The 16,014-nt window shown below is 41.6% G+C and overlaps 1 protein-coding gene across 1 annotated transcript in view; it reads left to right on the top strand.

Moving 5' to 3' along the window:
- LOC124796270 overlaps positions 1–9,244 on the top strand; it is a 41,851-nt gene extending 32,607 nt beyond the window's left edge. The window contains exons 3-4 of the mRNA XM_047260383.1: positions 2,541–2,783; positions 8,760–9,244. Coding sequence (XP_047116339.1) covers positions 2,541–2,783; positions 8,760–8,920 — 404 coding nt within the window. The 3' untranslated portion in view covers positions 8,921–9,244. The remainder of the gene's footprint in view (positions 1–2,540; positions 2,784–8,759) is intronic.
- Positions 9,245–16,014: the final 6,770 nt, after the last annotated feature.

Below are 16,014 nucleotides of genomic sequence, written 5' to 3'. Positions count from 1 at the left end.
GTCGCAGGTTCGAATCCTGCCTCTGGCATGGACGTGTGTGATGTCCTTACGTTAGTTAGGTTTAAGTAGTTCTAAGTTCTAGGGGACTGATGACCACAGATGTTAAGTCCCATAGTGCTCAGGGCCATTTGAACCATTTTTAAGGGACCCTGTAACAGAAAGGAATGAATCAGCGAAGTGCTCGAAAACCGTTCTGACACCTCTGACAGTGGGATACATGCACCGATACTGTCGTTGCTAACAAGGCAACCCCTCATCATCGCACCCCCCCCCCCCTCCGCCCCCGCCCCTGGATTTAGTGGTAAGATGGCCCACTGGACAAGCCCGTGAAAAGCCGAACACAGATCAAGGATGAAAACAGGAAGAAGGTGTGTTTAACTGTGCAAAAAGAAACAAAACATAAACAGTGGACGGACCAAGGTCTATATGTGCAACATCAAGCTAAGTAGACGCGCCATGACGTTGTGGTTTTATGGTTACGGTATTGGACTCCGACGCACAAGATCGGTGTTCAAAATCTCTCTTGCCTTTTCTTCCACAAATTATGAACAGCCCGTTCGTCACTGACGAGTCTGTTCGCTGTATTCAAATTTGTATGTGTGTGTCGTGGTTGTACGTCCGTTTGCAGCAGCGGAAGGGACCTGTAATGTAAATTGGTTTCGCACAACTACTCTATTAGCAGCCGAAAGGAAGTGACTCTCGAAATGGAACCCCAAACGTTTAATGACAAGGCGACATGTCAACCGAATCCTCCACCGGAAAACACGTCTGGTGTGGCATATAAGACATTGGAGACAGTAGGTGTGTCATATGATAGGAATCTCTTATCGACGCATCTAACTTATACGCCTGGTGAATGAATGAGATATGCCTCCTTGCCAGATTGAGGTGTTCCTATGAATGTGAATGTGATCAGTTACCAAGAAATGATGAAAACATAATAGTTCGTCTCATAAGCTGCAACAAATGAACGCAAGCTGCATAATCATACAGTTTTCCTTGTGCTCCATCAAAACATATGTTTTTTAACGTTTTTCAAGTTTTGACTCTTGAGTTCCTTTGTTGAAAAATAATTCTCACCCATTTATCTGATGTTTTCATTTCTGCGACAGGTCTACACGGCATTTCGCCTGCTCTCGCTATTCGTCACATTTACTTACGACGGTAATATATTCTTACCACATGACTAATATTCTGTAACTTCTTCTTCTTCTTGCGTTACGGCCTCTGTAGGACCACAGGTAGCCGCTTCGTGGACTGAATTTTCCTCTTCTTCTCCCAGAACCTCTTCATTCTTTCTCTTCTTCTCTCCCGCTCTTCTTCCGAGGTCTTTAGTTTCCGTTTCTCCTGTCTGCTCCACTGGTCTAATCTTTTTCTGTATTCTTCTCTGCCATTGATCTCCGGCACATTTGTTGGTGTATATTTGCTCCTCCAATTTTGCTTTCCTTCGACCTTGATCCCCAAGTCCAACCAGTCCTTCCGAAGTTCAACAACCCACTTGATTCCTGTCTTTCCCCTTCTCCTCCCTGTTGTTTCCTACACTCTCTTCGTCATTCTGTCCATACTCTTCCTAACTACATGTCCAGAAAACCTTGCCCTTTTGAGTCTGACTTCCCCGGATATTGTTCTCATGTTCTGGTACAATTCTTCCCCAGGTCTTCGCATCCACCTCTCTCCACCTCTTTTGGGACCTAGTATTTTTCTCAGTATTTTTCTCTGTTCTTTCTCTAGTTGTTCTGCCCCATTTCTTCCTGGTATCATCGTCTCAGCAGCATACAATACCGCATTCCTCACCGTTGCCTTGTAGTGGCTTATCTTTGCCTCTGTGGATATATTCTTTTTATTGTATATCTCTCTCGTCATGCAGAAGGCTGACCTCATCTTCTTTATCCTCTCTGTTATTCCCTCCTAGCTCCTGTTCCTTCCTGTTATAAAGACTATAGAAAGAGAACACACACATCAATGACCGGATGGACAGTTCATAAGTTTGTGGGAAAAAAAGGGGCCGCAAGGGAGTTTTGAACACAGATCTCATACACTTCGCAGTCCAACACCGTATCCACAGAACAACGACGCTGGGTGTCTTCAGTTTGCTCGAAGTTGCATGTATTGACCTTGGATAGTTCACTATTTCTATTTATCTTCTTTTTTCACAGTTCAGTACATCTTCTTCCTGTTTTCATGATCTGAGCTCAGTTTTTAACGGGTTATCCAGTGGGCCATCACGCCACTAAATCTGATAGGGTGCGATGGGGCATTCCCTTGTCAGACTGTAGGATAGGCAACTTTCATATGTCATGACTTCCCTTTATCAATCGACTGCATTGTTTTGTTTTGACTCGTCTAGTGCCATGCTACGGTACGGGTATTCGTTCGTTATTTTTTCAGGACGGCAGACATGGACCGGCATGCAAACTAAAAATTAATTATGTAATTTATCTTTTTTGAAGTGATAATAATAACTTCATGATCACCTCTCGTACTTTATAATCGTCTCCTTGTCCAGGCAGAGCGTAAGAGGTGTCGACGTTTTGTTGCAGTGCGCGGTGACGGCTTCTCCCACGAGCCCAACTCCGGCTCCTGCATGAAGGTGGTGTCACAGCAGGCCGACTACGCGGGCGCCGACCGGCTGTGCGAGTTGCAGGGCGGCCGCCTGGCGGCGCTGACGTCGCCGGCGCTCAACGAATACGCCGCGTCGCTGCTGCGTCAGGCAGGCGCGCAGTACGCCTGGATCGGCTTGCGTGACGTCTACGGCCGCGAGGGAGACCCCACGCACAGTGATGGTACGTGTGTCTTTCGCGCAGCTTAAATTTTAAAAAAAGAAAATACGCTAGGCATTGCTAAGTAATCCAGAATTTAGCATTTGAACTGGCCAACATGATCACGCAGACCTTTTATGTGGCTGTACTTACTGGGTAGTTTACATGTCAGAGAAACACAGAATGTCTCTCCTAGGAGTCTCTTGTGTTTCGGTGGACATTTACAGTTTTGTTTTGTAAATGAAGTCAGGCCAAACAAATACTCCCCATCGCCTCATTCTATGCTACACTCATTGTCAACATCAAACATCAGTTTGAGTCGCCGTACAAATCAAATGTTTTTAAAAATTAATTTTGCGCACCAGTTTTGTAGAGTGGTCCCAATTCAGTGTTCTGCAAAATTTGGTTTAACGATGTGCATTAACGCATCATCATGTTTGCATCAACAGAGTTGTACCTGAATTCTGAATAACAAACAAGACTGATAGGATGCTTTTGATTGGGCTTCTCTTTCTTTAGCTTCCACGGAGGTCCGCGTTTCTTCTAGAAATTTGGTCACCATCTGTGAAAATCAAAAATTTCTTCCGTATACACCATGTAAACTGAACATTTGTTCTTTTAGGACAGTTTACAATCAGGATTCCCTGCTGAATTGCCCGTTCTCTAGGTGAAGGAGCAGTTCAGAAATAATTAAAAATATTATTGGCATCCTGCATCAACAAAAGCTACCAGAGACAGACGTCTTTAGCACAACACAAGTCACCCATCCCTACAATAAAATACTTTTACCAAAAACTGTGAGATAAGACCTCTTAGAAATGACTGATTCAGTTTATATTTACTCTGTATTTTTTATAAAAAAAAATTGTTCAGTCCTCAGCAGGTACAAAGTCAAACTCATAGCATATGTTTTGGAACACCGGTGTAATGTAATTAAGTTTGACATTAAAATTGCAACACAGGGAAGGGTAGCAAATAACGAAACTTTGTTTATTAATGATCTTTCCTTTGCAGGGGACCACAGTCATAAAGAAATTGTCGAAAGAAATTTCTGCCATTTGACTGTTCATTGACAATAAATGAGTAATTAACATGCACATGGTGGAAATATATTTCAAAATATTGTGTTTATTGTGTGTATATAGTATAATAGGAAAAAAGCATGATTAAATTTGTAAGTGGTTTGGGGGCACACAGGATGCGAAATTCAGTAGACGGAGCTGCTGGCTCTGGCAGCAACAATGGCTGTGACCTGGCTGGGTATCGAGTTGAAATGGGCTTGGGTGAGAGGCACAGGTCCTGTTCACCAATTGCGCAGACAGCCAAGTGGCGGCATTCCAGTCTCTTAGGAACCTATGACCAGGTGTTTTCACTGGCTGAGAGGTATGGAGAGCATGCCTGCCAGGGCAACAGTCGAAAAGCCTCCATATCGAGATATGCTAGGACTTTTCTGAAAATAAATAACACACGTCCAGAAAGAAGAAATACCGATCTCTGCCGCATTCAAGCAATGAAAGACTTCATTCGCGACAAGTTATAATTTGTACCATGGCCAAGATTCTAACCCAGGTCTCCTGCTTACTAGGCAGATGGGTTAACCATCTACACCACCTTGGCACAGTGGTTAGACGCACCTGAACGGACTACCCAAGCACACCACCCCACTGAATTCAAATTCCCATTTGCCGCACACTACCAGAGTATTGTCCCATAACCCTTTCTCCTCTTTTTTGCTCTTCACATCAAGCGAAGTCCCACTTAAGTTCAGGCGAAAGGTGCTCTGCACTGAATGATCATATAAGCCTTCACGTTGCATATACATCCATATGAGTGGTATCTGTTCTTTCGGACATATCCGAAAAAAAAGTTTGCGTTCGTGAACAATTTAATGATGAACAGAGTATAGTGGTGTGGAGCACTTTATATGCTTCATGGAGATGAGTGTGATCATACTGAACACACCGATTCTATATTCGTCGGATCCCAACCAACGTGAGAAAAACCGGAGTCTTGATAGGCCAAGATCTGCCGTTGACGCTCATTGCCAGATCTTTCTCCCTTTTACATCAGGCATAACACCATCTTCTTCCCAACATCTAAGGGTGATCTCGGAATGATAAACCAGCTATGTAATCTTTTCTTGTATACAGAATGTACAGTGGCTGGACAAAAATATGGAAACGCCAAAAGCAATTACCATGCCTAATACAATGTCGAAAAACCGTTGGCATTCAGACCAGCTTCCAGTCGTCTTGGAATGAATCAGTACAAGTCTGTATGGCTTGCAAAGGAAACGTATACCATTCTTTCTGCAAAACAGTGGCAAGTTTAGGTAATGATGACGGAGGTGGGTAGTGATCATGCACCCATCTCTCCAAAACAGACAACAGGGACACAATAAGCATTCAAATCCGGTGACTGTGGAACCAAGGGGAGACGCGACAATTCATCGTCGCGCTTGCTAAACTAGTCTTGGACGATGCAAGCTGTCGTCTTGTAAGACAGCATCATAATCGGCGAAAAAAAATGTACCATGAGATAGGCCTGATCAGCGAAAATGCTCACATAACACTTGGCTGTGATAGACATTGGAGAGTACTCATAGCTCCCGAGGCAACGCCCTTGCCGCAGTGAATCACCGAAGTTAAGCGCTGTCGGGCGTGGCCGGCACTTGGATGGGTGACCATCCAGCCGCCATTCGCTGTTCCCTTTTTTCACGATGCACTCAGCCTCGTGATGCCAATTGAGGAGCTGCCGCGAGGGATTAGCCGAGTGGTCCAAGGCGCTGCAGTCATGGACAGTGCAGCTGGTCCCGGCAGAGGTTCGATTCCTCCCTCGGGCATGGCTGTGTGAGTTGTCCTTAGGATAATTTATGTTAAGTAGTGTGTAAGCTTAGTCCCATAAGATTTCACACACAGTTGAACAGTTGAGGAGCTACTCGACCGAATAGTAGCGGCTTCAGTCAAAGAAAGCCATCATAACGACCGGGAGAGTGGTGTGCTGACCACATGCCCCTCCTATCCGCATCCTCAACTGAAGATGACACGGCGGTCGGATGGTCCAGTGGGCCACTTGTGTCCTGAAGACGGAGTGCATAGATCCCGATGAATACGACAATATAATTGTCCAAATCATCACTGAACCCTCGCCATGTTTCACTCTTGGGATATAAATGCGGCCAGTAGTTGGAAGCAGTGTACAGCAAGACTCATCTTACTAAACGACTTTCTTCAATTGCTGCATTATCTAGGTTTTGTGGCTTTGGCACTTCGTTTTCCTGCTATAGGAATTTGCATTACTAATGAGTGGTTTTGGAATTCTAGTTTGCATTGCAATTCGCTCCTTCTGGAAGTCCCTTCGTGTCGTTTTGGTGCTGACCAGTTTCGCGAAAGCAACATTCAGTTCTACAGTGACTTTTGCAGCTATCATTCTGTTATTTTTCGTAACAATCCTCTTCAATGACCGTCTATCCTCATCACGCAACACACATTTTAGTCCGCGTTGTGACTTAGCGGGTGATGTTTTTCCGCTTTTCCTGTATGTGGTACAAATCTTCGATACGCAGCCTCTTGAAATATCAAACACTTCGGGTACCTTGGTTACGGTAGCCCACACCATACGAACACCAATAGTTTGCCAACGTTCGAATTCACTTACGTCCGACATAATCCACCACAACTACACAGAACACTGTTCTGACCACGACTGACTCTTCAAACTTATTAAGGGCATTGCACAGTCACGTTCGTGGTCAAATACAACAGCGCAACCAGCAGGCTCGGCGAGAGGCTGCATTTATGCCCAAGCACACATTCCTCCCGGTGTTCTCATATTTTTGTCCAACCCCTGTAAATACTTTGTGTGGTTGCGAAGAAATGTAAGTTATTTGCGTATCCAGGCATGTAATGCACTGATAAGCCAAACATTACGACCACTGCCCACTGCGACGTTGGATGACCCTGGTGGCGTTGCGGACGCGTGCCGCTGTAACAAAAGTATGCAAGTGTAGCAGACATGGACGGGGTCATTCTAGCGAAGATATGGGCTGCAAACGGGGAAATCCATTGAGATAAGAACCTTTGACAAAGGGCAGATTGTTCTTATGCAGAGCCTGTGAACGACTATCTCGAAAACGGCGAACTGTTTGAATGTTCAAGTGCTAAGTCGTGAGCATCTATGGAAAGAGGTAGAAGGACACTGAAAGTACCACTAGTCGCTAAATCGTTGGACGTCCACGGCTCTTCACAAAACGTGGACTTTGGAGGCTTGTCTGCACTGTAAAATAGGACAGACGGTGATCTGGGGCATCTCTACTGAAAGAGCATAATGCTGGTGCATACACAATTGTTTTAGAGCAGACTGTTCTCCATACGAGGTGCATTCAAGTTCTAAGGCCTCCGATTTTTTTTCTACGGACTGGAAAGAGATAGAAACATGCGCATTGTTTTAAAATGAGGCCGTGTTCATTGTCAATATGTCCCAGAGATGGCAGCACCGTACGGCAGATGGAATTTTACCGCCAGCGGCAAGAATGAGAACTGTTTTAAATACTTAAAATGGCGACGTTTTCCTTACTTGAACAGCGTGCAATCATTCGTTTTCTGAATTTGCGTGGTGTGAAACCAATTGAAATTCATCGACAGTTGAAGGAGACATGTGGTGATGGAGTTATGGATGTGTCGAAAGTGCGTTCGTGGATGCGACAGTTTAATGAAGGCAGAACATCGTGTGACAACAAACCGAGACAACCTTGGGCTTGCACAAGCTGGTCTGATGACATGCGCGTGTGCTGTTTCACCAAGGCGACGCACTCGCACATCGAGCTAACGTTACGCAACAGTTTCTTTGTGATAACAACTTTGAAGTGATTCCTCATGCTCCCTACTTACCTGACCTGGCTCCTAGTGACTTTTGGCTTTTTCCAACAATGAAAGACAGTCTCAGTGGCCGCACTTTCACCAGTCGTGCTGCTATTGCCTCAGCGATTTTCCAGTGGTCAAAACAGACTCCTAAAGAACCTTCTCCGCAGCCATGGAATCATGGCGTCAGTGTTGTGAAAAATGTGTACGTCTGCAGGGCGATTACGTATAGAAGTAACGCCAGTTTCATCGATTTCGGGTGAGTAGTTAATTAGAAAAAAAAAATCGGAGGCCTTAGAACTTGAATGCACCTCGTACATTGTTGAACAATGAGCTCTGCAGCAGACCACCCCTATGTGTTCACATGTTGACCCAACAACATCGTCAGCTACGATTGCATTGGGCAGAGAACATTGTGATTCGACCGTTGATGAAAGAAAACTTGTCGTCTCTTCTGGTGAATCACATTTTTGCTGCACTAGGCAGATGGTCGTCTTCACAAACGCCGTCAACGAGGTGAACGGCGGCTCGAAACGTGCAGCGCGCCATGGACGCAGGCTGGTGGGAGCAGTGTTACACAATGGGAGACTTGATGCACTTGCGTGGTAGTAATCGAAGACAAGCTGACAGCTACGAACCATCTGCATCCCTTCACGCTTGTTGTCTTCCCTGAAGGCGATGTCATCTTCCAGCCATATAACTGTCCCTGTCTCGGAGTCAGTGGTTTGAGGAGCATTATAGCGAATTCACGTTGATGTCCCGGCGACCAAATTCGCCTGATGTAAAATCTATGGAACTCTTCTTGGGTCACTATCGATAGTACACAAATCAGCGGCCCGTTATCTAAGCGAAGGACATGATCGGTCATAGACGTCTAATGCCACACACCTACACAAATCTACCAACAAACCGTTGGGTGCCTGATATGCAGAACCAGTGTATTTCGTTCCAAAGACGGACAAACAAACTATTAAACAGGTGCTCATAATGTTTTGGCTCATCAGTGTACAATTTTATGCCAGTTTGATATTTGTTGCATGCCACCTTCTCAGTGTTGCAATTTTAGTGGTCAGCTGTGTAGTAGACAGTACGGCGAAAAGCTGAGAGACATTAACTATACTGACGGTGTGGCTACTTGCAGGTACTTCTGTGTCGGAACGCCGCTTCTTCAAGCCAGCGCCGCAACACTGGAGGAACGCCACGGACAAGAACTGCTGGGCGTTGCGCGACGACGGGCACTGGGCCGAGCTGTCGTGCAAGACGCGCCGCCTCTACGGTGTCTGCGAGGTGCCGCTCTTCTGAGGAGCCGCTGTGGAGCCAGCACGCCACGCCAGTGCTGCCGCGCGTGGGCGATACATCGAAACTGCTGCCGATCGATCAAAATAACCTTGCGATCGACACATGACTGAGTCGAGTGTGACTGAAGCTAACCTCCAGTAGGAGCGCTCGCGTTGCCTGTCCTGAACAGACACGGATGACCTTGAGAACGTAAGACAACTACCATCATTTGCTCATGCCGGCATCGCCTCCTCCCCTCCCCGTCTCTACCTGCCGTTACCAGAAGAGACTTTACACAATGTGTAGCTACAAAAGTACTGAATGCAATAAATCCCTTAGCAGTGTGAATTTCTGCTTATTAAAACATTTTATTTTCATCTTTATTTTCTGAAATGAAAATTCTCAGATTCTTCCATTACTATCAGAAACTAGGCTTCACTATATAGTGTTTCTCAGTTTTCGTTGTCTCACAGAGTAGTTTCATAAAATTACAATCGTAAGATTATGAGCTCACATATCCAATAAAAACTTGCTAAGATCCGTTTCTGACATGTAATGTGTAACAGCTACTTCAAAGTGCCTTTCTCATCCATTACTCACATGTCAAAAATAAAAAAGTCAATCTGACATTAGCGGTGCCTAGTGCAGTTTGACTCAGTATAGTTTCTAGGCAAAAAATATAATAATAATAAAATTGAAGTACTAAGTGATATATCAGTGCCTTACTCACCTATGAATGTAAAACCATGAACCGTCCAGCAAAATAAGTTTATAAAACTCTTGCCTTTCAATAAAATATTCTGGGTGGAAGAAAACTGTTGATTTTTGCTGAGGAAAGTACACAAAATGCTGTTCTTATTTGTAACAAGCAGTAACATTTCAAACCTCAATTGTTTTTTGGGCCATTAGACGTAGCATGTTTTATGTTAGGTGACAGATCTTTTGTTGATAAACATTGCTTTCCTTTCCATACTCACTGCTTTAAAACTGCAAGACAGCACAAGTCACCTAACATGAATGAACTGTTATGTTCCTGGGGCCATCTTTGGCTCTTTTAATAACATATTTATGTGGGAAGCAGTATAGGTATACTTTAGTTATAGCACTAACACGTCCTTATTTATAATTTTGCAGCTTATGCTGCAAGTAAAAGTACAAATGTGTTATCTTTAATGTGAAATTATGATAGAAACATATCTTGTTACCAATATCATCTCTTTATTTTTTAAGAAAGACTTGTAATAATTAATGTATGTTTATGTATGTCTTAACCTACTGTATGCCTGATTGTAGTTTCACAGCTTATTTATAACAAAAATATGAGACAGTATTATGTTTTTTTCTCCTTTAGTAATGTTATGTGTTGTGTGCAAATAAATTTCAGACTTACACATAAAATCTAAACGAGAATTATGAAAATCACATCACCCTTCCTCATTTCCTTTAACTGGAATACCTTCAAAATTTTTTCAACAGTCAGCTTAAGCTTTTGATTATCAGAGGAAATATGCATAAAAACCAAAGAAACAGTAAATAGCGTCAGTGGAGGAAGTCTAAAATTTGGTGGTTTTGATAAATTATAATAGGTATGTTAGTTTTCTATATGAGCTCAGGGAAATAAGAGAGGATTTAAGAGTTCTACAGAAGGTTTCAGCTGATAGTAAGGAAGACTTACGTTCAAAATCACAAGACAAGATTGTGTATTTTAAAAAAAAGTCTGCAGGAACATATCATGTGGACTACATCATTGTTTGAAAAACGTGTAGGAGTCAAATTTAATAGCAGAATGTATCTAGGTTTGAGTACAGATTCATCTCATAACTTGTTAGTGAAAAGTGCAATGCTGAAATCCAAAAGAATAAAAAAAGGAGCATATACAAAAGCAGTAAATGGCAATTTAAAAATTTGCACAATAGTGTCAAAATCAAAAAGCAAAAAAGTTGCATAGGGGACTTGAAATTTGATTCAAGATCTGAGGAACACAATAAAGAAGTTTTATACTATTCTTTGTGACACTGAAGTGCTCTTTCGTGTGCCACTGGGTGCAGTTATTACTGTATAATTAGTTCAGGGAGGTAGTATTACTGTAGGTATGAAAAACCCTCTAATAATTCACAAAATACTCCAACTTATTGACAATAGAATTAAGTACAATAATGCGAAGGATGACCTAGAAACCTAAGGGTAATCATTGCTGAGCAAATAAATAGATCTGAAAGGAAAAAAATGGTAGAAAATATAACCATCAGTCACCATAGGTGATTTATCCACATTGCACATGCTATGGGCCAGATCTGAGAAAAATTTATTCAAATAATACTACAGACAATAATTATTACAGTATTATGTTAACAAAATCTTCTGTCAGTTTTTGGTAGAACAACATTATAATAAATGAAAAGCATCAGTTTACTTTTCATTTATTATTACAATATTCATTATTTGCGAATAAAAAAGACACATTTATTAAAATATTCATTTACATGAACAAAACATTTATTCGCCTTTTGTAATAAAATGGCTTATGGATAATACACAGGTAAGTTTGAGATGGACAAACTTTTCTCGCCCCAATTTTTTGGCGTTTAGATGTATAAAGCAAATATACTTTTTGATGCATTTAAAATGGTTTTCAGAACAATTTTTTGTTCAAATATTTTGTCAAAAAGTTTATTTGATTTTAAAAGATTTGCCATTGTGATATATAGAAAATATGTTCTACACATGTCATAGAGTGTAGCGACACCTTACGTCTCCTGAAAATCGTTTTGCTTCAGGACAGCGATGTTGTTGTTGTTGTTGTGGTCTTCAGTCCTGAGACTGGTTTGATGCAGCTCTCCATGCTACTCTATCCTGTGCAAGCTTCTTCATATCCCAGTACTTACTGCAACCTACATCCTTCTGAATCTGCTTAGTGTATTCATCTCTTGGTCTCCCTCTACGATTTTTACCCTCCACGCTGCCCTCCAATACTAAATTGGTGATCCCTTGATGCCTCAGAACATGTCCTACCAACCGATCCCTTCTTCTGGTCAAGTTGTGCAACAAACTTCTCTTCTCCCCAATCCTATTCAATACTTCCTCATTAGTTATGTGATCTACCCATCTAATCTTCAGCATTCTTCTGTAGCACCACATTTCGAAAGCTTCTATTCTCTTCTTGTCCAAACTATTTATTGTCCATGTTTCACTTCCATACATGGCTACACTCCATACAAATACTTTCAGAAATGACTTCCTGACACTTAAATCTATACTCGATGTTAACAAATTTCTCTTCTTCAGAAACGCTTTCCTTGCCATTGCCAGTCTACATTCCATATTCTCTCTACTTCGACCATCATCAGTTATTTTGCTCCCCAAATAGCGAAACTCCTTTACTACTTTAAGTGTCTCATTTCCTAATCTAATTCCCTCAGCATCACCCGACTTAATTCGACTACATTCCATTATCCTCGTTTTGCTTTTGTTGATATTCATCTTATATCCTCCTTTCAAGACGCTATCCATTCCGTTCAACTGCTCTTCCAAGTCCTTTGCTGTCTCTGACAGAATTACAATGTCATCGGCGAACCTCAAAGTTTATATTTCTTCTCCATGGATTTTAATACCTACTCCGAATTTTTCTTTTGTTTCCTTTACTGCTTGCTCAATATACAGATTGAATAACATCGGGGAGAGGCTACAACCATGTCTTACTCCCTCCCAACCACTGCTTCCCTTTCATGTCCCTCGACTCTTATAACTGCCATCTGGTTTCTGTACAAATTGTAAATAGCCTTTCGCTCCCTGTATTTTACCCCTGCCACCTTCAGAATTTGAAACAGTATATTCCAGTCAACATTGTCAAAAGCTTTCTCTAAGTCTACAAATGCTAGAAACGTAGGTTTGCCTTTCCTTAATCTTTCTTCTAAGATAAGTCGTAAGGTCAGTATTGCCTCACGTGTTCCAGTATTTCTATGGAATCCAAACTGATCTTCTCCGAGGTCGGCTTCTACTAGTTTTTCCATTCGTCTGTAAAGAATACGTGTTAGTATTTTGCAGCTGTGGCTTATTAAACTGACTGTACGGTAATTTTCACATCCGTCAACACCTGCTTTCTTTGGGATTGGAATTATTATATTCTTCTTGAAGTCTGAGGGTATTTCGCCTGTTTCATACATCTTGCTCACCAGATGGTAGAGTTTTGTCAGGACTGGCTCTCCCAAGGCCGTCAGTAGTTCCAATGGAATGTTGTCTACTCCGGGGGCCTTGTTTCGACTCAGGTCTTTCAGTGCTCTGTCAAACTCTTCACGCAGTATCGTATCTCCCATTTCATTTTCATCTACATCCTCTTCCATTTCCATAATATTGTCCTCAAGTACATCCCTTGTATAGACCCTCTATATACTCCTTCCACTTTTCTGCTTTCCCTTCTTTGCTTAGAACTGGGTTTCCATCTGAGCTCTTGATGTTCATACAAGTGGTTCTCTTATCTCCAATGGTCTCTTTAATTTTCCTGTAGGCAGTATCTATCTTACCCCTAGTGAGATAAGCCTCTACATCCTTACATTTGTCCTCTAGCCATCCCTGCTTAGCTATTTTGCACTTCCTGTCAATCTCATTTTTGAGACGTTTGTATTCCTTTTTGCCTGCTTCATTTACTGCATTTTTATATTTTCTCCTTTCATCAATTAAATTCAATATTTCTTCTGTTACCCAAGGATTTCTACTAGCCCTCGTCTTTTTACCTACTTGATCCTCTGCTGCCTTCACTACTTCATCCCTCAAAGCTACCCATTCTTCTTCTACTGTATTTCTTTCCCCCATTCCTGTCAATTGTTCCCTTATGCTCTCCCTGAAACTCTGTACAACCTCTGGTTCTTTCAGTTTATCCAGGTCCCATCTCCGTAAGTTCCCACCTTTTTGCAGTTCCTTCAGTTTTAATCTACAGTTCATAACCAATAGATTGTGGTCAGTGTCCACATCTGCCCCTGGAAATGTCTTACAATTTAAAACCTGGTTCCTAAATCTCTGTCGTACCATTATATAATCTATCTGATACCTTTTAGTATCTCCAGGGTTCTTCCATGTATACAACCTTCTTTCATGATTCTTAAACCAAGTGTTAGCTATGATTAAGTTATGCTCTGTGCAAAATTCTACCAGACGGCTCTCCTCTTTCATTTCTTTCCCCCAATCCATATTCACCCACTACGTTTCCTTCTCTCCCTTTTCCTACTCTCGAATTCCAGTCACCCATGACTATTAAATTTTCGTCACCCTTCACTATCCGAATAATTTCTTTTATCTCATCATACATTTCTTCTATTTCTTCGTCATCTGCAGAGCTAGTTGGCATATAAACTTGTACTACTGTAGTAGTGTGGGCTTCGTATCTATCTTGGCCACAATAATGCGTTCACTATGCTGTTTGTAGTAGCTTACCCGCATTCCTGTTTTCCTATTCATATTAAACCTACTCCTGCATTACCCCCTATTTGATTTTGTATTTATAACCCTGTAGTCACCTGATTAGAAGTCTTGATCCTCCTGCCACCGAACTTCACTAATTCCCACTATATCTAACTTTAACCTACCCATTTCCCTTTTTAAATTTTCTAACCTACCTGCCCGATTAAGTGATCTGACATTCCACGCCTCCGATCCGTAGAACGCCAGTTTTCTTTCTCCTGATAACGACATCCTCTTGAGTAGTCCCCGCCCGGTGATCGAATGGGGGACTATTTTACCTCCGGAATATTTTACCAAGAAGGACGCCATCATCATTTAATCATACATTAAAGCTGCATGCCCTCGGGACAGCGATAGAAGACTTAAATTACGACTTTCTTGGGTAAACATTAGAGAAATTTCTAATTTCACTCTACTTTTTGGCGATTAATTTCGTTTGTGATTCCACATCAACTCCACATTTTATTTTTCTATAACAACTTCATCTGAAACTCGTCACCAGATTTCTTCAACATTTATTGGGCTCTTATACTTCTGCAGCTCAATGTAATCTTCCACTGGCCATGGAAAGCAATACAAAATATCTATTTGTTTTTAATCATACTACAGTTTGTATGTTCTCCCTCTGGTGGTGAAAGACAAGAAGTCTTCATTCGTCTGTTGATACTATTATCTCCATAGGTAGCTGTCAGTATGCTGCAATAAATAGTGAAACGCAATGTCTCTTATGAAATTTTTCAATCCCAAAGCTTTATGTAACTGCATAGATGTATGTCATCTTGTAATTCAAAGCTTAGTCAGACTTATTCGTAAAACATTTTCAATTAATTCAGACGAGTTTGTATGTCCAGCAGCTTCGCACAAAGCGTTACATTTTCGTATAGTTGTGCTGTGAACTATGGATAGTGCTGTCTTAGGATACTTTAGATTCAAATTCTGTTCATGTTACTCTGTACCAATAGCGCAGTCCTAATTGTATTCACATATTCTGTACTGTATTTTATTTCTAATTTGCCCAGTTACTCTCATGTGTACAGTACAAGACATTAGATATTTGACAAGTCAATATTTAAAACTACGCTGAACTTCAATAAATAATTACAGTTGAACATCTGTTACACATAAACAGCATTTTAGCACTACAAACAACAGAGATCTGCATGATTACATCAAGGAGACATCTAAATGCAATACAATAGTGGAAATTAATATAAAGGCATGTGGTTATCTGTAGAAAACACCTTGGTTTACGTATTTGGTATAGTATTCATTTTCCGCGAACAGTTTACAATAAAGCAAACTAAAATACATTCGCATTTCACCATTAAAATTAGGCTGAGTACTTAAAAATTGAAAAAAAACAGTATTTCGGGTAGGAAGGGGCGGCAGTTGATATAAAGATAGCTTCGCTAGATGACCCACACAATAGTGAATGTTAAATGTTCGTTGCAGTTGCAGTTTGGAGGCATTTTGTGCTTAAGGCACGTCCAACATATCATAGCTGCATGTCGTACGGCAGTTATTGTGATAACACAGCGTGGAAAACCTCTGTCGGGTAACGAACAAGCGAGCACTAAGTTGCACAAAGAAATGGCTCTGTCTAATCGCCAGATTGCTAAGAAATCAGGGTGTTCCAGTAGTGTTACTGACAATTTTCTCAGACT

The sequence above is a fragment of the Schistocerca piceifrons genome, chromosome 4 (assembly GCF_021461385.2).
Source record: "Schistocerca piceifrons isolate TAMUIC-IGC-003096 chromosome 4, iqSchPice1.1, whole genome shotgun sequence".
Lineage (NCBI taxonomy): Eukaryota > Metazoa > Arthropoda > Insecta > Orthoptera > Acrididae > Schistocerca > Schistocerca piceifrons.
This window is presented reverse-complemented; position numbering and strand designations above follow the sequence as displayed.